Source organism: Dermacentor andersoni, chromosome 5 (genome assembly GCF_023375885.2).
Source record: "Dermacentor andersoni chromosome 5, qqDerAnde1_hic_scaffold, whole genome shotgun sequence".
Lineage (NCBI taxonomy): Eukaryota > Metazoa > Arthropoda > Arachnida > Ixodida > Ixodidae > Dermacentor > Dermacentor andersoni.
Genome location: NC_092818.1, coordinates 113,855,563 through 113,878,828, shown reverse-complemented (window position 1 = coordinate 113,878,828; position 23,266 = coordinate 113,855,563). Strand labels below are relative to the sequence as shown.

The 23,266-nt window shown below is 46.2% G+C and overlaps 1 protein-coding gene across 1 annotated transcript in view; it reads left to right on the top strand.

Annotated features, from left to right (window-relative positions):
• The first annotated feature begins 204 nt into the window (after positions 1–204).
• Positions 205–23,266, top strand: part of LOC126531060 (uncharacterized) — a 69,487-nt gene continuing 46,425 nt past the window's right edge. The window contains exon 1 of the mRNA XM_050178444.3: positions 205–347. Coding sequence (XP_050034401.1) covers positions 299–347 — 49 coding nt within the window. The 5' untranslated portion in view covers positions 205–298. The remainder of the gene's footprint in view (positions 348–23,266) is intronic.

Genomic DNA, 23,266 nt, shown 5'->3' with positions numbered 1-23,266 from the left:
TCCGTTCCGTACAAAGTATCGATCTGGGCGGATATAAAAAGTCTAGAGACCCGACCACCAGGTGCGCTGTTAGATACGAGTGCGGCGAGCAGCGCGCTGCTCGCTGTTGGGCGGCGGGGGAGAGGGAAAGGAACCGACGAGGGAGAGAAGGTGGGGCGAGAGGGGGGCGCGACGGAAGCGAAGTTGCCCCGTCAGTTCCGCCGCTCCAATCTGCTCGCCACGCGAGGTTCGCGCGTGCCGCGCCACTTTCGGAGCCCCAGGATACGGACACTTGTTCATCGCGCGCGCCAGGGGCTTCATGTTGCCGGCTGCGTTGTTCTATGTTGTCTGGGCCGTGCTCGAGTCGGGTGAGTGCGTTTTACCATCCGCAAGACACGTTTGTACTGTTGTTAATGGCATAGGTGACGCCAAAAGCTTTCGGAGAACGGCGATTCACGACCAAGTTTTCTTTTCTCGTGACTTCTCCGCACTGCGTCATATTTAGGTGAACATTGCTGTGGCTCTTCGCGAAGGGATTCACTTCCCCTTTTGATGCATTCGCGGCGAAAATCTTTTCCTACTTCCCGCACCTGTGCACCAAAACGTTTGTGGTTAGGGATACCTTCAATGCTAAAGCCTTCATGACGTCAAATGCTGGCTCCGCCGTCACAAAAGGGATTCGAAGGAGAGAAAGCTGTTCAATTGATCTTAATATATTTCACTCGCTTCATTGCTGATACGTAATACAGCCTCATTATTCGGTGCAAAGGCCAGGGCGTCCTCATTTATTTCACTACGCTCATATAAGTTACCGCAGTTTGTGTGTGCCTTTTTAGGAAATACAGTAACTGGATATTTAATTCATCAACCTCGTTAATATAATCTGAGTAGTTCACCTACAGTTACTTGAACTTCCTAATACGGGTTCTTGAGTTCTCCGTTTTGTTTATTCGTACTGTTCTTATGAAGCACCAAACCGAGTTGGCCCAGTGCGTAATTAAATAAACGAGCAGTGTTGTTTGGAATATGAAAGTACATGTCTGCCAGTTTTTTTTTTTTTTTACCCAGTCAATGAGCTGTGAAGGCTTGGTTAAGTGAACGGATTGCATGAAAGCTCCGAAGACATAGTAATTGCGACTTAGGATAACATCATTACTATAGTATTTATTTCTTTAGCTATGTGAGTTGTGATGAAATACTCTCTACTGCGGCATTAACTTGTTTATTTAACTAACATTTACATTTTGGAAGAGATGTACAGCGCCGCTTTGTTACACTTAGTTTATTTATCTTCTTCATTTAGTCATTTTGAAGGTTTTCCCTTTAAACACTTGCAAGGATAAATTCCTCAAGTTGTAATGAGCCCTTTGTTCGCCAGTTCTGAACACTTACCGCTTCCACAGGAACAGTCAGCCCTTCTACAGATTAAGCCAACTAAATGAAAGACTACTCACAACTAGAGTTGCCACCCGTCCCGAATTTAGCGGGACAGTCCCGACTTTTGAGCAAGTGTCCCGACTTGACCTAGTCGGGACAGCCAAATGCCCTAACTTAAGCTTTTCTTGTACTGAAATACAGATCATAAACCAGATTTTCTTTTATTAATGCCTGAAAGCTTCGGCTGCCCATTATTTTATTTTGTTTTCTGTTGCACTGGTATTACAATAAGACAGTTTCGATCTCGTCGTGGTTCTAGTTGCGTTTCTAGCCCTAACCGTTCACAGTACATCTATCTCTACTGCGAGCTCTGTTAACCAGGCAAGTGCTACATCTTCCTTGTTGTGAATTGCGACATGGTAAGACTTCAAAAAGAATTTTGCAACTTTTTGCAGGTAGAGACTGGCGGCTCCTGGTATTGATAGGGTAGGTCGTCGCTTACTAGCGGACAACTTTCTGGGGTCATAAAGGGAAAGCTGCGGGGGCGGTAGTCCCCGTAGCTTTCCTACTTCGCTGGCAAAGTAGTCCGCCAGCGTTTCGCTATGCTTTTGGTTGCTCGAAACGGACGCGGAGCCGACGTAGCTTCCACGTGCGACAGTTTCGCGTTTGCCCAGACGTGGAAGGGAAAAGCCGAAAAATTAGTAAACTTTTACATTCAGAGGTGTGTTCTGTCTTATTTAATTGCTGCTAATGAGGTGTTTATGTTTTCTCTTCCCCAGCTTAAGCTAACGTAAATGAAAACGTGGGACTCTTTTCCGAAGCGCTCTCGCTTGTGAGCTCTTTGCCTCCGTAGCTTTCCCCTCATAACCACAGAAGGTTGTCCGCAGGGGTAGCCGCCTACGCTACCCCTCCCCCCCCCCCTCCCCTTTCATCCGTACCTCGTCAACTCAAGAGTTGGCAACCCTACTCCCAACCGAGATTAGTGAAGTATTTGTCGTGTGCCAATACTTAATTTCTTGTAGATTCTAGCGAGGTCACAATATTTTTCCGGCGTCGTCTTCTAGGCTCTCAAAGAGTTTATGTTTATTTCTTCAATACTTCGCACTAGCGTCCCTAAAGCTTCAGCAAAATGTTTTGCTTTCGGTGACGTGAAGTAGTTGCGTGTTTCTTACCTTATCTCAATTTAAGCCCATTATCTCGTTGACACATATTACGCATATCTATTTTATCAGGGGATATCTTTCAGACTACAGTAACTTTCTGTCCATATTGTAGCTCGTATTGCACTGAACTCACCGCCAACCTGTTCCTCCAAACAATATTCGTTCAGCTGTGTGAAATCTTCATAATAGAAAAAAAAAGAATTCATTCCATTTCGGTCAGGCTACGCCGTACCAGGCGAATAACCAGGCCGTAACACTTCCGCAGTTGTATAAGTTTTGTTACTCGAAAGTGTTCCGCGAATCACCGAGAGAAAACTGGCGTCTGCTACCTTTATTGCTAGCTGGAATAGGAGAGCATCTAGCCTATAACGGCGTTCGCGGCATCGATTCCTATTACCAGAACGTTTTTACTGCGATTCGCATTCTTTGCCTTTATCAGGCACTTTACGTCTGTATGTCTATCTGGCTAGCCTTCTAGGCCGGCCCAGTGACCGAAGTTCTCTGCTAGCTTTGGCCACTAAGAACGTGGTCGTGGTCGTTGCGCCGTTCAGGTCATTCCATCGTCGTCGTCGGACTCTCGTCATGCTGTCGCCGTCATACGAATAGTGGTCATGCCGTCGTCGCCCCACTGTCGTCGTGCCAACGTCATAATTTTAGAAAGGGCGTCGCATCGTCGTCATACAGCCTTCGTCATTTCCCCGTCGTATCATTCCATCGTAATCATGGAATCGTCAATTATTCGCGGTTACGCCACCATGGATTGTCATTTTACAGTCATGACTGCGCCTTTGTCTTACACTTGTCGCCATGCGATTGTTATACCGTCGTCGTGATGCCTTCGTGGTCCTTTCGTCGTCGTCATTCCATTCTCATCGTGCCATCGTCGCCACGGCATCATTCTCATAGAGTCGCGTCTTCACGCCACCTTCGTCATACCACCCTCGCAGTTCCATCCAGCACGATCCTTCTTCGTAATTCTATCCCCATCACTACGTCGTATATAGACATCGTCGTACCATTATGGCCATGAACAACCCTGGCGAGCGACTCTTCTAGCCAAGTTGGCATATGCTGGAGACAGCGTGTGTCGAACATAGCCGAAGCAATATACAGAGAGAGAAAAAAAATACGAGAGAAAGCAAGGAGAAGAATGGCAGGGAGGTCAACCAGACGAGCGTGCAGTTCGCTAACCTACACTGGGGAAAGGGAAAGGGGGACTCGAAAGAGTAAAGTGGGAGGGAGTGAACATTCTGTGTGTGCACGCAGCAGAGCGATTTTAAATCAGTCATGGCCAAGCAAGTGCCCCGCCGGTACATTGGACTGCCGTAATTATGTTGTCTGAAGCTAATCTTGGTGCCTCCAAATAGCTAGTGATGCGCGTTGATGTCACCTAGGAAGACCAAGGGGCCATTTCTTGTTAGCAGTGCGTTCGAGCACGTGGCATTCTATCGTTAAAGTAAACCCCAGCTTTTTTTACTTCACTGCTAATAGAATGCCGTGGGTGAGCCGTGATGCTTACTCGAGACATGCAAGCACTGAAATGAGAGCATCCAGCACTTGCATTGCACTTCGCGCTGACGGAGTATACAGGTTAGGAGAGTGCAGAGTAAAGGCAAGGGGCCTAACCAGACTCGAGTTAGCGGTTTGCTCGGTTTGCTATCCTCCAATTGGGGGGGAGGGGGTATTGGTGGGGGGAGGACACAGAGAAACAGTAAAAAGAGGGAACGTGACAGGAAGGGCATTCCAATTAGAGGTGTCCACAACAAAGGCCGGTGGACCTCGTGAAGCGCGGTAGCCCTTCCGCGGTCTTCTGATGCGATGTTAAATTCCGTCGTTGCTGGAGAACTCCTTCCGACAGAGTCCGGTCATCCAACCGATTGAACACGAAGGAAAGCAATTGTCTCTGCACACTGTGCTGTGGACGCTGGCACAGAACATGATGAATTGTCTACTCGTCGCCGCAATGGCCAAAGGCTGCGGCGTCATCCATCACTATGCAAAACGCGTAGGCATTGGTAAAGGCGACGCACAATTATAGCCTACACAAGAGGATCGCGTCTCTTCGGGGAAGCTTTGTGGAAGTCGAAGGCTTAAGGCTTTATCTAGGGAGTATAATTAGGCACGTAAGAAATGTAGTTCATTCCACTCAAATGCGGTGCATTGTCGTCCAAGTACGCGGAGCATCCTTGCAGCGTCTCGGGATCGATAAGGGGTGCTTCTCATGCGCCAAACAAGCAGCTTGATCCGTACGTTTACTGCCGATAATAACACAATGATTTAGTAGCCACTGAAAAAAAAAAAGAGACTTCATGTCCTGTGTTATTAATTTGGCGTATTGCCTATATAGTTTCAACACCAACTGTTCAGGCGGACCGAGCCTTTAGGCTGACAGTAAACACTGCAGTGCCGCCACCGAGTCTCAGAAAATCGACCATTTGTGTGTCGGTTCGTCATCAATAAAGTGCTGCACGGGCGCGAAGCGTTGCGATTCTGCTGCCATCGATGTTGTCAACTGATAAGTTTTGAAGTTCACAGTGGTGGCTTTTGCTGGAATCTGCACTAGAGCTGTTCGGTAGGTAGGAGCCGTTCGTGCACTCAAATCTCAAAAAGACTACTGCAGATTGTATACAGAGGGCTCTTCAGTAATACAGCATGCCGCTGCATTGCTTGAATTATATCGTATTTGCGTCGAAAGTCCTTGTGAGATGATTCTGCCGCAATTTTTCTTCTCTTTCGCGTTCAAATGTTCAGACTTTTTTTACCTTTCTTTTGTTCAGTGAGGCATCATTCAGGCGAATTTTAATTAGGTATCAATGAAAGGCTGAGTAGATGACCTAACATGGTACTTACAAATAATTCTGTGACGCCTAAGGGCGCAGTTCTCTGAGACGCACCACATCTTTAAACTTATTACGAGGGCGAATCAGAAAGTCTTTACCCCTATTTTTAGACAAATCTGGCTATAAATGCCAAGTCAGCATATCCATTCCCAGCGGTGGACCTTTCTTGGACCAGCCCGACCTTATCTGCCGGTAGCTCCGCGGCACGGCGCTGCTGTCAGTTTATGAAGATGGCGATTGTGCTTCACACGTCCACGGCATACGAGCAATGAAGTGTGATTCGTTTTCTATGGAGCAAGTTACGAACGCCCATTGAAATCCACAGGGAAATGCAGCCAACATATGGGGACAGGTGTCTCGCTTTGAGAAATGTGAGGTGGGAGTGTTGGGAGTTCGTAAAAGGCCGTGGAGACTTGCACGACAATGAGCAATCGCGGAGGACGATTGGGTCGCTGACTGACATTTCCCGCGTGGATGCAATGGTGAAAGCGGATAGGAGTGGGTACCTCAAGGACATTTTCCCGGAGCTTGGAATTTCGGATGGGAGTGTTTACGACATTGTTCACGGGTCCTTAGGGTACCGGGACGTTTCATGTCGATGGGTGCTTAAGCAGTTGGGTGACATGATGAAAGGCAAGCGAATGATTGCTTCATTCAGTCATCTGCAATGGTATGCCAAGGAAGTTGAAAGCTTCCTGGACCACATTGTTACTGGTGGTGAAACACGGATACTGCAGATCGTACCAGAATCGAAGCAACAGATAATGCTGTGGAAACGTCCGAGTTTGCCTGTGACAAAAAAAAATTTCCTTGACTGCAATCTGATAGGAAAGCTATATTAACGATATTTTGGGATCGCCGAGGACCGCTCCTGCAGGATTTCATCCCACAAGGTGCAACCATCAATGCCGACAGTAATTGTTCCCCACTGTCACGTGTGCTGGCTGCCATCCGGTGAAAACGCCGAGGGATTCTCGACGTGGACAACGCGGTTATCCTCCACTACAGTGCGAGGTCAGATGTGGCAATCAGAACACCCGGCAAGCTCCGGTCATTTCACTGGGAGAGTGCGGACCGCCCATCATACAGTCCGGACCTCGCCCCTAGTGATTTCCACGTGTTCGGCAGTACAGCACTTCCTGGCAAGTTCCTGGCAGGACAGCGACTCACGTGCAACGATGAAGACAAGGCAGCAGTCCGATGGTTGTTGCACAGTCAGTCGGACGAATTCTACCACAGCGACATCTCAGATTTGGTGCTGCGATGGGACAGATGTCTGAACCAGTGGGAGGGTCTATGTAGAAAAATAGTGCAAATGTCGTAGAATAGTACGTACATCTGTAATTACCTATATGCATACTACGTTGGCTAACAAAAGATAGGAGCAAATAATTTCTTATTCGCCCTCGTACAATAATATGCCCTTTGAGAGATACACTGTGTACATCATTGCAACCATAACTTCTTTTTTTTTTGCCGATTAGAAGACTACTCGCTCGGCGTATCACCGAGCGAATTCGGTAGACATTCACGAGCACGCAGCACATCTTGGCGTGCTTGGCGCGCGCAGAGTATCTTGCCTTCAAGCTGCTGAATTAATATGTGCAGTATGGAAAACGAGAAGAGCTTAGGCATTGCGTAAGGGTTGGGTTCTGCGCTCAATATACCTACAGTGCCTGCGCTTATTTCGTAAGTTGAGTATTCTGCGAGGATTGTGTAAAATAGAGTCGAAAGAGCGCTGGATCTGTAAAATGTATTCCTTCACCGCGAATGCAATGCTCCGTCGGGGGTACCTTCCCGCCGAAGTAACCCACACCTAAACGTACAGTGTCTGAAGGCCGATGGTGCGGCCGCCTGGGATGCGGAGAAATTTAAATTAGCCTAGGATTCCAATCAAACCAGCCGCCCTTTTGCAGCGTTCAGCTTCCTCTAACGCCGTTGTGATCGGACGTAAGCGTTGCAACACACCACCACTCGGCAATGAGTACCCGTCGCCCGCGACAAAGAAGAAAGAAAAAGAAAGACAAGAAACTATCGTCCTCTTTCTTTCCCTAATTTAAAGCTAGCCATTCTCTGCATTCGCGCAGCCCGCATTCGTGCAATAGGCTACTCGCAATCGGCATACCTATGGAAGGCACTTTCCTTCCCCAAGCCAAAGGGCAAAGAACGGATCCTCTCCAGTGTATGGGCCGTTGCTAGTTCCCATGTGTTCCAAAGCATTCTAAGGAAAGCGGACACGACGGAAACGAAACAACGAGTAAGAAAACTAGTGGAAGTGCTTTCCAAATATGGCATGTTTGTTTCCTGGCCTCTTGCTCGTATTTGTCCCTACGGAGCCGTGGGCTGTTTTCAAATTCTAATCATTTGCCGGGACCTTCGCTCAGGTCCTCTGCCCTCTCCCCCAGAAGTGGCAGAGGGAGCACGTCTGTGTGGGATCTAACAAGATTGGGATAAAATATTCACTCGGGGCGACCCTCTACCGCCCCCACACCATCCCCTCCCCTCTAGCCTTACTGCTCTGGCCGATTGCATTTCTCCCGCGTAACCCTCTCTCTTTCTTTTTCTCCTCAATTTCATTTCGTCTCTTCATTCCTCTTTTTTCGCCTTCTTATTTGTGTCTACTGTTGCGTGTACGCGTGTGGCGAATGGGGAGATCGTGGCCGCTGAACGGGGGGCATATTCTTCACCGACCGTTGGAGGAGTCGCCCGTACGGGCTGCCACCGCCGCCTCCACAACGATGCCTTGTTTCTCTTTGCCTACAGTTTCCTTATCGAGTTAGACTCATCGTGTGGCCAGCCGCATCTCACTTTGCTGCCTGCGGGGAGAGCGGCGCTGAACAAGAAGACCGTTGGGGCATCACGGAGACTGGCGGTCTTTTACCGGACCCTGAGCGTTTAACGTAGTACGCCAAGGCACGCACTGAGGGGTGTAAGCGCGGAAGCGTGAACAGCGTCCGAAAAAATCTTTCGTGCTTTTTATCGACAAGGCTCGGTACAAGCTTTTAGTGGAGGAGGGAGTAATAGCAAAGCAAAGTAGCATGGCTGCGCGACTTCTTTACAACGTCGCATAAGAGATTGCCATCAAAAGACCGAACGATTCAGTGGTGCTTCTCGTGCGGCATGAGGGCACAGTGACTAGAAAAGCGGCGTGTACATGTTTTGTCGTTTAACAAAGTTAGGTAAACTATACGTTATATCTGTGCAACCGGATATCTTGCAGCATCGAAGCTCATCTCGGGGCAGTAAGCTACGTGAGAGTTCGATCGGTAGGTTTGAGCAATTTTTTTCTACAGATCCTGGACGTTCCCTCGCCCTGAAGCTGCTGCCTTCGAATGCATTACCCGGTTAGAGACGAACGGCGGACTGTGGTTCGTTTCTCTTTCTTTTCTCTTTCTTCTTTCTCTTTTTTTCCTCGATTCGTATGCCATCGTCAAAACATTGAAAGCACCTCCACGTGTGACTGGATCTCCTGTCGTGTCCGGTTGCAATGGTCATGTAGCACGCATGGCACTTCGAAGGTCATAGGAATGAAGAATACTGTGGCGCTCTCCGAGGCTTTCGATTAGCGAACTTCTTGCACGATCCGTAACACACCACCTGACATATTACCCAGCGACGCACACGGCAATATTAGCATAATTTTTCTGCATCAAAGACTGCCTTCGGGTCGTGTGTTTTAGCATCGTCCCTTGTATTCACAATAAAACATTCTAAAAACACATAAAATTCGGTGTTTAGTAACGACATCAGCGTAGAGACATGGTATTCATAGCGGATTCAATGAGCCGTCAGGTCAGTGCGAAAGTTCCTTCATACGTCTCACGAAAGATTCTTCAATTTCCGGATACTGCGGCTTTATGTGACTCTTTCGTGCTTGGGCAGCAGCAGGTAATGTATTGTCGCGTTACCGTGCATTAGGAAGTGATCATTATTCGTCATGATAGCCAGCTCAAATGGCGCTCCACGGGATGTCCATGTGTAGGGGAAGGCTTGCCTGATGTCGTAGATGTAAAATCAGAAACATGGAAACAACGTATTCATCATGAAATTGAGTTCGACTCCTTGTCTGCTTAAACTTGTTCAGGGATCTCGCCATCTAGAGCATGCCCCTTAGTTATTTAGGGTGTCTACAAGTGAATCCTATCTCTCCTTCTTTTTCTTTTTTGTCTTTAAGAAAGTGCCAATAAAGGTCGTCGGCTGAATGGAAAGAAAGTGTGTGGCAGTGAGATTACACTAGCTTACTTTAGCACTGTTTGTTTGTTTCTTTACATTTTCATTTGGTTCTTTTTTTTCTCGTCGACTTGATATGAAACGCGAAGAATGTGGGACACGGGATTAAAGGTTTTACTCTAATCCTCTTTGGGCAGATTGATGAAAACTACAGGCACGACGGCAAGGGTAGCCCGGGGATGTACTACCTACCCGGAGGAGCGGATCTTGTACGTCGCGCACCCGTCGGGGGCACATTTACTGTTGCGAGGGCGGCTGACACGAGAACACACGAGGAGTGAAGTGTCAATAGGCTTTTCCTTTTCTTCATTTGTAATCGCTTACTTATTTATTTTTTCTCACTTGGTACTTCTTTTTGTCCTATTCTTTTACGAAGTTTTTCTTCATCGACTTGCTCACGGTTCGCTTGATAACAGCATCGATGTTGAACAACGGCTTACAAGATTCGTCAAAGCTTAGCCGAAGCAGTACAAGACAAGGACTGGTATTTATGACGTAGAGGTGTGAGATGTACGGCCAGCGGTGTAGCTGAGATTGCAATGAAAGAGTGGTGAGCACGATCAAGAGGCATCACGCTAGTATTGAACCAGTGAAGTGAAGTAAAACACAACGTGAAAATAAACAAGCAATCGCAAAGTCTCGTACATATGAGCCGTAAGGGAAAATTGGAAATAATAAACATGTACGGTAAACTTGAGCTGCTCTATATGCTTCCACGTATACAGCAACGAGCGACGCTATGTTTTAAGGCTGGAATAATTGTACACTGGTAAATCCGCTGGGTAATTTCGCATTCTTTTAAATATTTATGTAGCTAATGCTGTTATTTCGCGTTATTCTTCCCAACCCTCTCGTTCCTACGCTTGGTTTGCACGCATGCTCTCACGCCGTTTTCGTCCCTTCGAAAATGCCGGACTCAGCAAGCACCGCCGAATGGCAAAATCTTTCGCGGGAATTTCGTGCAATTTGTCAGCACTTGGTGATGCTTCGTATAACTCGTGCCGTTGAACAAGTAACAAGATGGTATGACGTTTGTGGCATGACGTAATTCGTATGCCCGGACTTTATGCTGATCGAACTTTTTTGTAGAAGTTTTCAGTGAATCGAAAATTGTCATTTATTGCACTGCAGGCGACTATAATACTCGTCGGGCAAGTTAGAATTCTGAATTAAATGCTACCCAGTGTAGCAACTTCTTTACAGCAGTTTCTGTATTTACCTCACCAAGCGCCTACTACAAAGGTCACTGAATTTTTACTTGTTCCATTTCTACTTTACCATATTTTACTTGTACGGAGCTGTGTTGACATATTGAAACTTGCCACAAAATTGACTCCATGAGAAGAGAAAGAGCACGGTCTTACTTATGGAGCTGTAGCTCTTCTGCTCCAAGTACAAACCCAGAAAACGCCTGGTTCCGTAAATCTGACCTTCAAGCTCAGGCAAGGTCAAATTGGGACTTGGCCTGCGCGCGCGCCCATATCTTGAAAGCGATCTCCGATGTGGACAAAGTGCGCCGAGTGCTGGTAGCTTCGTATGCGCTGTGCTTTCGACGCCTAGTTCGCGGCGAAGCGAGACGCAGCGTGAAGGTCAATTCGCTCGCTGCTGCTGCCACGCCGAGCAACGTCTGTGTCGTCTTGTGGTGCAATTGTAGACGCGGCAGTTGCTGACGGGGCCGAGCAGCGTCTGTGTTCTTTCCCAAAGCAAGCTAAACAGTGCTATCACTCAACAAGCGTGGTTCAGCTGCGTTCAACCACGCGAATTTTTCTTCTGTTCTATGGCACTCATTGCAATCAAACTTGGTGATGAGCTGCTTTACACGTCTAGGAATCCAAAATAAACAAATTGAAAAGATGTATTTTTCGGTAATTATCACGCCACACAGGTGTTATTAGTCATGATAATAGAAGAGAGAACTTGCTCACGATCATCCCCATCGCAACAAATACTGCATGTTTTTTACTGTATGGTACATGATGTTCTGAATACATGTGCGCGAATGTATATCAGCCGAACACAATGCGTGCCATTTAAGGCGCACTTGGCTGCGGCTTCTGAAAGCTCTTGCTTTCAACTCTTGCGCGACTCGTAACTCTTGCGTAACTTCGTTTCCGACTAGATGTTACAGAAACATTCTTTTTTCCGCATAAAATAGGATGACCGTGTTGCATGTATAGTCTGAAAATTTAGCGTTATTTTGGGCCCTTCGCGTGACGTCAAATCTAGGCTTTATTGACTGTTTAAATATACAGGTATGGACTGCAGGATTTGAGTAGACTTGCATGTTATGTGTTTTGTATCTTCCTTCACTCATCATTGTCACCCATCATGATCTTCTTTCTTTCCCTGTTCCCCTTCCACAAGAGCCGACTAGCTAGCTAGAAGAATGGCCTTCCGGCCAGCCTCTCGGCATTTCGTATCATTAAACTTTTCTCTCTCTCTGATAATTTAGATGTTTCCGATTGATTGATTGATTGATTGATTGATTGATTGATTGATTGATTGATTGATTGATTGATTGATTGATTGATTGATTGATTGATTGATTGATTGATTGATTGATTGATTGATCGATTGATCGATCGATCGTCCGATCGAGTTTTTTGTCGAACTGTCAGCCTTTCACGAAAATAGCAGTGCTCCGTCGACATGCTTTTGCGGCGTGTTAAATTGCGACTACCCGTCGGGAAAGCAGCAAGCTCGCGTCGAGCATGAACTTATATTTATCTGTATATATATATATATATATATATATTCTATGATTGATACCGTCCTCTTCTTAGATCTTCCCCCTTCCGAAGATTTAATAAGGCACTGCATAAAGCCCAATCGAAGCATGGCCACTATCTATCGCGCATGAGCCTTTCGGCAGTTACTTCCGTGCTGAGTAATTATTCAGGCACCTTGCAAGAGACAAAGTGTAAAACTCTAAAGCGCGCAAAACGACAGTCAACATTCCTCTTCGTGACGTATCGGGGACTATTCTAAGCGTGTGCTTTGAAGAGCAGTGATTGTGTGCATGTGCTATATTTTGCTCAATACTTCATTTTTTATTTTTTTACGTTCCCCTTTCCCACCCCGAGTGCAGGGTAGCAAAACGGATTTTTGTTTAGCTTAGCCTCCCGGCGTTTTATTTCCACCTACCCCCCCCCCCCCCTTTGTGGTTCATTCATCGGCATTGCACGTGCAATTTTCGTCACGTTCAACTTCTTTCGCACATAGTTATGCATATTTAGCCACTTCATTATTGGATAACTTCATTTTGTCACAGCAGTATGGCATTCGGGCTAGTTTGTTAGTATTCATGTGAAAGATTCTTAAAGCGCAACGACGAACAGGGAACGGTATGTGGGCTCATACAGTACACGCATGTTACCACTTCCCCCTTTCGAATCACGAGTATTTGCTGCACGCGTTGATCATTTGGGTTTTAAACGCTTCCTTGCTTTTGTCCTTTTCGCTAGCTGATTCATTTTATACCTTCTTCCAACCGGACACTTCATCTGGTTAACATCTCTGCCTTTCCCCTCTTGTTTTCCCTCCTCCTCCTCCTCCTCCTCCTCCTACTTGTTAAGTATTCTGACATCCTCGAAACATAAAGAACTCATTATTTTGTTATCCGGTAATTTTATTGCGCCCAGTGAAGAGAGGATATAAGGCGTACCGGAGTGCATGAACTAAACCCTGCGCTGCAACTCGGACGGCACAGGGTCGATCCGCATAAATAGCTTCGCTGTAAACGGAAGCACACAAACCGCTGCCGGAATTGGAGAATAATTCCGTGTGTTTTTGAATGATGATTTACGGTTATCAGTCGAGCCGCCTGACGTAGCCACTTCTCTGCTGTGCTTATGTGGGTGTTTTTCTAACCTTCCGCGGTGGGCGGAGTACGTCTAGAACCGCGGTGTCCTGCGCCCTATGCGGTTATACGGGTCTGGTGGCCGCGCATCGTTACGCAACCTCCCAAATAACAATACGAATCGGTTTTGGCACGTAACTGCAGTAAGAGCAGTAAACGAGGGATACAAAAGAACCGTGATTGTTCCGCAAATATATATTTCTCTATAATTCCTCCAGAGCTAATTCAAAAAACGTGGCTGGAAATCTTTATTTTACACTTTTGTTTGTTTTCTTGTTCTTGGCAGTGTTCTTCCGGCGCTTCTTTCCTGCGTGAGTCAATTTATTTATTTATTTATTTATTTTAGATACTTTCAAGGCTTGTAGGCGCTACAGAAAGGAGTGGTACTTACACAGAAAAGGAATGCGGAACAATTAATAAGAGATTTTTTAGATGGCATGGAGAACAGCAGTCTTGAACCTCGAGGCGTCTGTAATAGTGGCGACCGATACGGGAAGGTGGTTCCACTCATTGCACGTACGAGAAAAAAAAAACTAATGGTATATACGTTCGTACGACAATATGGCACGAAAACTTTATGAAGGTGATCGCTGCGGGACGAAAAGTGAAAAGGTTGATGTGGTTCCTTGTTTGCCAAGTAAAAGAGGGGTGTATCTCACAGGTGTTCCTGGGAGATATACCTTATGTCATTTCTCTTTCGCGGGTTTACGCGTCTTTATGGTGAACTGTAGGCATTACTCCCATTTGCAGTATAGCCTTGGGTTGCCCCCCCCCCCCCCCCCCCCGAAAAGAAATCCTGGGTTAGTGCCTGACTGAAGCTGAATTCATGCGCTGCAGAGGTGAACACGCACGGGAACTTACTAAAAAAATGTACCGACGGTTACGACACTGCCTAACGCGACATTTGAGCGCAGCTCTACACGTGTTTTCATTTCGCGATATATTGGCTGGCTCGGACAATCTTTCTCGAGCGGCACGTTGCAAAAGGAGCGAAGTGTGGTGCGACTGCCTCGCTCATCTGTAAACAGCGAGAGGCAGCGCGTGGGCGACGCGTAGGTGCGATTCATAGCAGCCGCCGCACACAGACCGCCTAGACAACGCGCACTATTCTGGCGCCATCTGGTACCCATCGTCGCCGCACTACGCTTTAATTCTCACACCTTCGCCCTACCCTCCTCTACTTTCCGCTTCATGGTTCCGCTGCGTCCTCCTCTCTGCTTTCCTCCTCGTGTCTTTCATCCCCCGCTGCACTTCGCGTTCCCTCTTCCATCGTTCTCTTTGGTCGTTCGCTCGGTTACGCCGACGCCGACGCTCGCTGCAGGAAGGGGCTCCTACGAGCTGCGCTCTAAATCCCTGTACAAGAAAGGAAGACGGACCTTGGGCTTTCTTTCTTCAGTGCCCGCATGTGTTCATCTCTGCAGCGCACCAATTCACCTTTACTCATGCCATAAGAACTAGCCCCAGTCGAAGCACATTTGAACATATACAATAACACATTCAGCCACTGTCTTCGATTTGACACACAGAGGCAATGTCAAATGCATTACGGCGACTTGTCCCTTGTCCCTTGTCCATACGGATGCTTCTAGAACATTGACTGCGCCAGTCAACGACCAAAAGTCAGTGACAGTACTTTTGAGCTTTTTGAAAACGACTGGCTTTGCGAGCACCGTTGAATGCGTGGTGCTGTCCGCGTACGTGAACACATTCAGTGCCTTCATCTCTCTGTTCTTACTACTACCATAGCCCTTCCATGTTTTCTTTTTTCTGGTCACGAAACTGGCGCTTCAGTTCTATATAGAGCCAGCGCCTGCCGCTAGGGGCGCAACTGTGCATGAGAGGGCATGCGAACGCTACTGCCGCTGTGGTTGTGTGTGGGGCAGCCTCGGCATTCTAGCTTTCTAAACATCCTCTACTGTCGCTTTACTTTCACCCAACTACTTTTAACATTGGACATGCATAAATAACTGCTTGAGCGCGTCGTCTGCCTTGAGATGAGCGGCCGGGGAAAAAAATTTGCCGCTCATAACATGCAGCTTGCGGTGGTTTCAGTACACCCCCCCCCCCCCACACACACACAAAAAAAAAAATATTCTGGAATTTTACGTGCCAAAACCGCGACAGGATTATTAGGCACGACGTAGTGGAGGACTCCGGATTGATTTTGACCGCCTGGGGTCCTCTAAAGGGCGCCTAAGTCTAAATACACGGGTGTTTTTGCATTCCGCCTCCATCGAAATGCAGCCGCCATGGCCGAGTGGTCTAAGTCCAGATTTCATTCTCAGCGCTGTTCGTCTCTACGGCTCCATAGCTACCGTTTTTTTAATATTTGCCTCAAATGAAACACCGCGCATTCGAAACAAAGCGCCAATGGTGCCACTTGTAAACAGGGGCAGGGAGCTGGGCTGCTCCACTCCTACTCACCCGTAAGTAAGCGTCAACTCTCGTTTGCGCATAGCGCGAGATTGTTCCCCGAGCACAGCTCTTCGCTTTATGTTAAACCGTGAGCAGTGTCTTATCAGGAGATCAAAACAATGAAACCGTTACTGCAAGGGCTGTTTCCGTAGAACGACTTCATTTAATGACAAAGAAAAAGAAACTAAGCTGCTCCGTGCGCTCCAGATTTATTTATTTATTTATTTATTTATTTATTTATTTATTTATTTATTTATTTATTTAGTTTTCACAGGTCCCGTAGAGCATTGGGTGAAGGGGCATATCAATAGAAATACGGTACAGAAATGATAAACCAGAGTAGCGGTACAACAGACGCGGTACAAGGCTTACACACAAAAGGAATACAAAGTTGATTAAAAAAAGGCGTAACATTAACATATTAAAACAGAAATTAAAGAAGAAAACAAACGGGAGCATCTCAAGAAGTGATAATGAAGTACAAGCGAAAGAGTAGTACAAAATAAAGCAGCATTTATAGCAAATGAAAGTGTTACAACAGAAAACGACGTTTAGAACAACATTAAACGGTAAATGCAGGCAGAGGTGGTTTCCGAACAGACTCCAAGGAAGCATGCCGAAACTACATTAACGGCAGAATCGGTCTAAAAGCGCTCCAAATCTTCCTCCGCGCTGGCCAACAGAATAAACCCATTAGACACACCATCTTTTGGGTACCGGGGCACACTGAGATTGAGGGCAACCAAAGGGTAGATAGGATCGCTCGCGAGCATACAAACCGAGCGGACCTAAACAGAGATCCTGAGGACTTCATGACAGTGATCCCAACGTACTCTGACTTACTAAATTACCATAGAGGGACGAGGATCAGATATCCCCCGCCTCACAATACACTCACTCAAGAACAGGCAGTTTACTGGCGAAAGCTGCAGAGAGGAACTTTCCCAAATTTACATAAACTATACAAAATGTTCCCAGGTCAATACAGGGACACATGCCCGTGGTGTGGCGCAATACCCACACTTTATCACATCACATGGGAGTGCAATACGAATAAGGCATTCCACAAAATGGAAAATCCGAGTGCGGAGCAGTGGGAAAGCGTGCTCTCCAGCGGCGACCCTAGCCTCCAACGGAGGCTGGTGGATCATGCCCGACGAGCAGCCACGCTCAGTGGTGCCCTGGAATAGGGGCGCCAACCATGCAGGCCGGAGATCGGCATCAACCAATAGAAGATGAAGACATCCGGCCCGACCGCTGAATTACTCTTTCTAGGGCAATAAAGTTTACTTCCTCCTCCTCCTCCTCCTCCGAACTTTCCAGAGTCAGAAAAGGGATTAAGTTGTCAGGAAGATCATTGCAGAGCTTAACTGCTCTAGGTAATTCAGATAAATTATTGAGGTTTTCCATATATGCGGTTATAGCAGAGATGATTATATAGGAAGGAAGGAAGGAAAAAGGGGAGAAGGAAAGACAGGGAGGTTAACCAGTTTAGCTTAACCGGTTTGCTACCCTACACATGGGAGCGGGATGGGAGCTGAAAGATGGGGAAGGGAGAGAGAAAGAGAGAGCACATAGCACAGCACACACACATCGTCCGTTAGAGTCCATCACTCTAGCGTGGTACGTGATATCAACGTCACAGCCGCTTGTCCAATCCCGTCTCCTTCAAAAACCGAAGTAGTCCCTTCGTCGCCTTCAGCTGCGATGTCTTCTGTCGGCGGCATGTGAAAATCGTGTCGAGGGACAATGGTCTAGTGTCAAGGTGCGCTACAACAGAGGCCAGGGACTGTCGCTGAACATTATATTCAGGACAGTCCCACAGAAAGTGTTCCAGCGTCTACTCGCAAAAACAGGCATTGCAGGGAGAGTTGTCGGCCATTCCAATGCGGAATGAGTAAGATTTCGTGAAAGCCACCCCTAGCAATAAGCGATAAAGCAGAGTCGCCTCTCTTAGGCGGGGTCCTGTTGGCATATAAAGATGCATCAAAGAGGGCAGGTGGTGTTGGTCTGGCTGTTTGGTGTGCACCTTAGAGAGAGCGTGATCTCCTCTGCAAGCACTCGAAGTCCGCTAGCTGCGTTTCAGTGGCTGCCGAGATGATTATATAAGTGCCGTAAAGATCCAGGACGTGATTCCGGAGGTAAAAATAAATTGTGCGTATGAACATATTTACGAAATAAACACAAAAGTGAAATGGAACGATCATTTTCGAGTATGCATATCATTATGGTTCTTAAGCTGGGAGACACTGGCGAGGGGTCTATAATTGTTAGAAATGAACCGGGCAGCTCTGCTTTCAGTGAACGCAAGCATTTCTATGACTTATTTTTGACGGGGAGACCACAGATGAGGCAAATTCCAACTGTGGACAAATGAATGTTAGATACGCTAGTTTTCGAAAGGAACTTGGCGAGTTTCTCACGTTTGGGCGTATGAAATCTAATGTCTTCGAAGCTTTGTTGCAGGTTGTTGAAGTATGAGAAAGCGATACCATTTCTGAACGATATTTAGGAAGGATGAATGTAAGAGAAACATCGCAAATAAATGTCTTCGGCCATGCGTTTAGCATAGGATTAAGGCCAACGTTAAGTTTTAGGACCTGCACAGCTGAAACTGTGTTATAATTAGGCAAGTGTCTTAGCAAGCAGTAGTGTATCGGTAGTGTACGCTGGTACGCGCCGTGCTGGCCCTGCTGGCTCTGCGGCATGCCTCAATGCTTTGCCTGCAGCGTAGCCAGCGCGTTCTAATTGCCAGGAGACCAAAGAGCTTCTACCGACGTGTATACAAACAAGCCACAAGTGATGGAACAGGACGTGCAAGCTTATTGGCGGAAGGCAAGCAGCGTATGTTCTCGTACAAAAGCAGAAATGAAATTCGCATCTCGAGATACGCTGAAACCATTAAAGCGAGCCCGCAAACGGCTCACATTCGTCATCGCGCATGTCAGTCTGGTAACGAGCGACAACTAGCAGCGTAAGCAGATTGGACAAGGTGTCCCACCTGTTTGCACAAACAGTCACCGTTGAAGATGAACAACTTGCACGGCGAAGCAATCGAGTGATGCAGGCGTCTGCTGCCGCAGCCAACACGGCGACATGAACCACCCGGCACATTTGCGTTACCTCATTTCCAAATTGTATGTTTCTTTTTGTTGTTTCGTGGGCCGCTAATGCTTCGTTCACCCTTGGTGCCCCACCTTCTCTCAATATGGACATGGTCGGTTTTCTCAGCATCACCTTCTGCAGCCACTTTTCAAGGCCTCTCCACCCATGTGGCTATTAACTTCATACACTACGAATCATGTAGGCATTTGTGCTGGTATCCGTCCACGCCAAATCACGGCTGAGCACGGCCACAAGCACAATTGGCCCATGGCTGCAGCAGGAAAGAACGAACGGGGAGCCCCAATCACGGTGCGTGTAAATTGGGAGTATGTGTCACTGTGTGCACTGCAGGAGCAGGTGCTTACCTCGAGAGATTGCTTCCGAATGCAACTGACCAGGCCGCGACCAAGTGGGACCGCGCTGAAACGAGACTCTTTAATCAATCACTTCAATGTATCTTGCGCAAGCGCCCAGAATATCGAGCGAGAATAGCAATCCTGAGCGACACTAGCAATCAAATATGGGAATGATAAAGCTTGCATTCAAAAAAGAAGCCACTTTGCTCTGCAAGCACTAAGATCAAAAACAAGAAAAGTCAAATGCTACATAGCACATGGCACAAACGTTAATGCAAGGCACATGCCGATGCCGTATCAGCTATTGCATGAGAGGACTTACACATGGCAAGTTACACTAGAAAATACTGCTACAGATATGTCACCATGCTACTAGACAGTGACTGGTGTTAATGATGAGCCAAGAATTGGTTGACCTTTATATTTGGATGAGGAAGAAAATGATCACGAACAGAAATGAGGTATGAAAAAGCTTGCATTCATAGAAAAGAAAAGTTTATAGTTGACAGAAATGGAATAATTTGAAAAGGCCGGTAAGCTGATTAAGGAAAGGAAACTGAAAACCACGAGTCGTTGAAGCGAAAAAGAAAGGAAGTACTGTGCTTAGTTTTGCAAAAAAATTGGCAGCTACCTGCTGCAGCTTCTGCAGTTTTCTATTGCGCAGCATATTTAATCGCTTTTAACAAGCTTAACACGCGGTTTTTTTTTTAAACCGCAAATGCGAAAGAAGTCGAAGGTGGACATAGAGCTGCAGCGCTTGCTGCTTGCATTGTGATCTGCAAAATGGGGGATTCCCGGTCCCCTCTGCCGAAATTGAGAACCTTTCCCTTGTAACATTTTGATGGTGCGCAATGGGATCTATTGCACGTGTCAATTTGTTTTCCAGCCTCATGACGTACTCATATGCTGCCTCAGTTTGCACACCTAAATGGCCGAGGCCTTTACCCTTTATTTCAACAGCTTTAAACATTATCAATAAATGACTAGGTGTTGCCAGGTCCTGGCTACTTTCCTTCAGGAGGTCATGGCATGTGCTGCACTGTCTTTTCTATAGGGATGCATCTATGAAATATTCACGCACATAGTAAAATATGTTTGATTCAAGCACATTATCACTTGCTTCTTCACTACTTTCAGAGAGCCCTTCTGTAAAAGCAGCACTTGTGGAGATAGAAGCCCCTTCAGTCGCTCTGCTAAGGTTAGTGAGTAGACATGCGTTTAGTTATTTAAAAGAACACCCTTGTCCTGCTCGCAGTTACTTTTGTCAGAAAGCTAGAAAAGCTTTGATACAACAATGTGCCTGAGCCCAAAAGAAAGCTGGTATACATTTGGAGTTTCATTGCAACTGTACTGCTACCGAATGAGCCCGAACATATTGTCAACGGGATCCTGGTTCAGCTGCCATGTCAACAAGAAATGAAAATGAAAAGACTGCTGGAGGTCTCGCCACAGCAAAAACTTTGATTGTGAGCTGCCATCCAAATATAGTCCTAGGTTGGAGAGGCCAATTGAACTTTCTGAACTTAATGCAAAGCACGCAAACCTTTAAAAATTCAATGTGCTCTGTGAACGAGGCAATGGCGTGTCTCATTTTCTGTTCTTTTATGTGCACTGGGGAGCTGTTCAAGGCATCGAGCGGCTTGTCCATTCTTTGCGAAATGCGAAAACACCCGTGAACTTAGATTTAACTGCACGTTAAAGAACCCCAGGTAGTACAAATTTCCGGAGTTCTCCACTACGGCCTGCCTCTATATCAGATCGTAGTTTTGGCGCGTAGAACCCTATAATTTTTTTTTAGCTTGTCCATTTGTTCTACAAAGTTGCCTGTCTCTGTGGCAGTAGGAGGCAGAACGTTAAAAGCAATGAAGGACTCAATTGCCAAATACACACTGTTACTTAATGCCGGCGAGACAAGTTTTACGTTCATGTTGCCGAAAGGAGTTTCGTACAAATGCCTGTCAGTGATTTTTGGAAGATATCTCAGTTTGAGCTGATAGGCGGACTTGTAAATTTTGAATTGTTTTTGAGTGGCAAGGATGTGTTTCCGCGAAACGATATCTTTGCCAATGTGATGGTAATATTTCCGCAAGTTGTTCCTAGTAGATTTCGACAAGTGCGGCGGATCAAAAATCAAGGATTTTTTGCCGCATCTATAAAAAAAAAAAGATCATGTGGGGTTATTCCGAGTGTTGTCCCAAGTGCACATTTGTTGCTAGCTTGATCGCAGATCAGTGCCTTTACATAGAGACCATAGTCCTTCAGTTTACTTACTAGTTCTCTCAATAAACTGAAAGTGGGTCCAGAATGAACTGTTCCGGTCACTTGTCATAAAACTACAGGCTGGAGCCACCGCTTCGTTATACATGACACTATAAACAAGAGTGCTGTGTGTGCTACACGGCGAGACCTTTCAGGGCCGCTCTCAAGATAACCAACAACAACATCATGCTTAGAGTCTTACTGATTATTTCGTTTTAGAGAAATTTCATCAAAGATGCTATATATCTTCTTCTACAACATTCCATTTCTTTTTTTCTTTTGCGAAATTTGGGCTCTCTTGCATCAATCCAGCTTTGCGTGATACTGCCGATGACCAAGTTTTTAACGTTTCTTTTACTGTTGGAAGTATAAGTGTTTTTGCCAGGTACCTATACGCTTTTGGGATACTCAAGTAGAGGTTAAGGGCAACTGACGGAACTCTTTTCGCCAGCGTCGTCCGTGCTTGTTCAGAGGTTGCAGAAGCATCTGAACTCGAAGAAGTTCTAGTAAGTCTTTATTGAGGTGCCTAGATGACTCGGCCAATATCTGGGCTGGTGGAATGATGGCTGAGGCTCTTTCAGTCTTGACACAGTCCTTAATAATTGACTTGATATCTCATCCAAATGCTTCCGCATCCCCTTATTTTTCCGTGGTGTAAAAGCCTTGCGAATTCGGCTCCGGTACTTTCCTGTCGGTGTAGATGCCGGCTTCTGTGATTAGGACCGAGATGTGCTTGGTTGATAGTCTGTTAGGGGTGAACAATAACACATAATATATAGCACAGGCATAAGACGCAAAACATAAGACGCAAGAGCACTGGCAAATGTATACTGTTCGTTATAGGGCGTTTAAGCAGCATGTTAAATAAGTATTGCTACTGTTCATAACATTGATGTCTGCCTAAATACAATGCGTGTGAACAGCTTAAGTATTATTAGGATAACAAATGAGAGCCTCTGTGGGCTCATTTGTACTCTAGCAGTAATCACAGTGCTAGTTCCACAAGCAAATACATGAAAGACATGAAGCTATTGGGACTTATGCATTTGTACATTCTTTTTACTGCACAAACGGGATGCACCGCTTAAATACTGCAAAAATAAATACCCTATGCTAAACGAAACTGAACAGCAAGAATATTTGCAGCCTACAAGAACAAAGCATGTTAGAAGACAAAAAACATTAAGTCGCAACTAAAGGTTTACTACAGAAACAGCGACGGAGGATATTGACAGCCGATATGTAATGCATGATCTAGTTCATTAACTTGTCATCACGTGTAAATTAACGACACGAATATGACGTAACGATTCAGGCAGCTACGTTGACTCACCGGTACTGCCATCGTCAGACTCAGCAGAATCTGGCTTCTGTTTCGATGCAGACGTGTTCCGCATGGTTCACGGCCGGAACCGGAGCTTTCGAGTTTACATCTTCGCTCGCAAAAATGTCACTTCACCCCAAGCTATATAACGCAACTTATCGAAACGCAATAAACTGGTTTTAGCACAAAATAACTAACCAGTCGAAGAGTACGATCCAATGAATGCGTGCCTCCGTGCACGCAAACATAACGGTAAAAATTTTAATCTAGGCTAGAGGTCATGTGGGAAGTCATCGATGATGCTGAACGCTATTTTGCGTTTATAATGGCAAAAAGAAAAAGAGTTAGAGCTCAGGAGT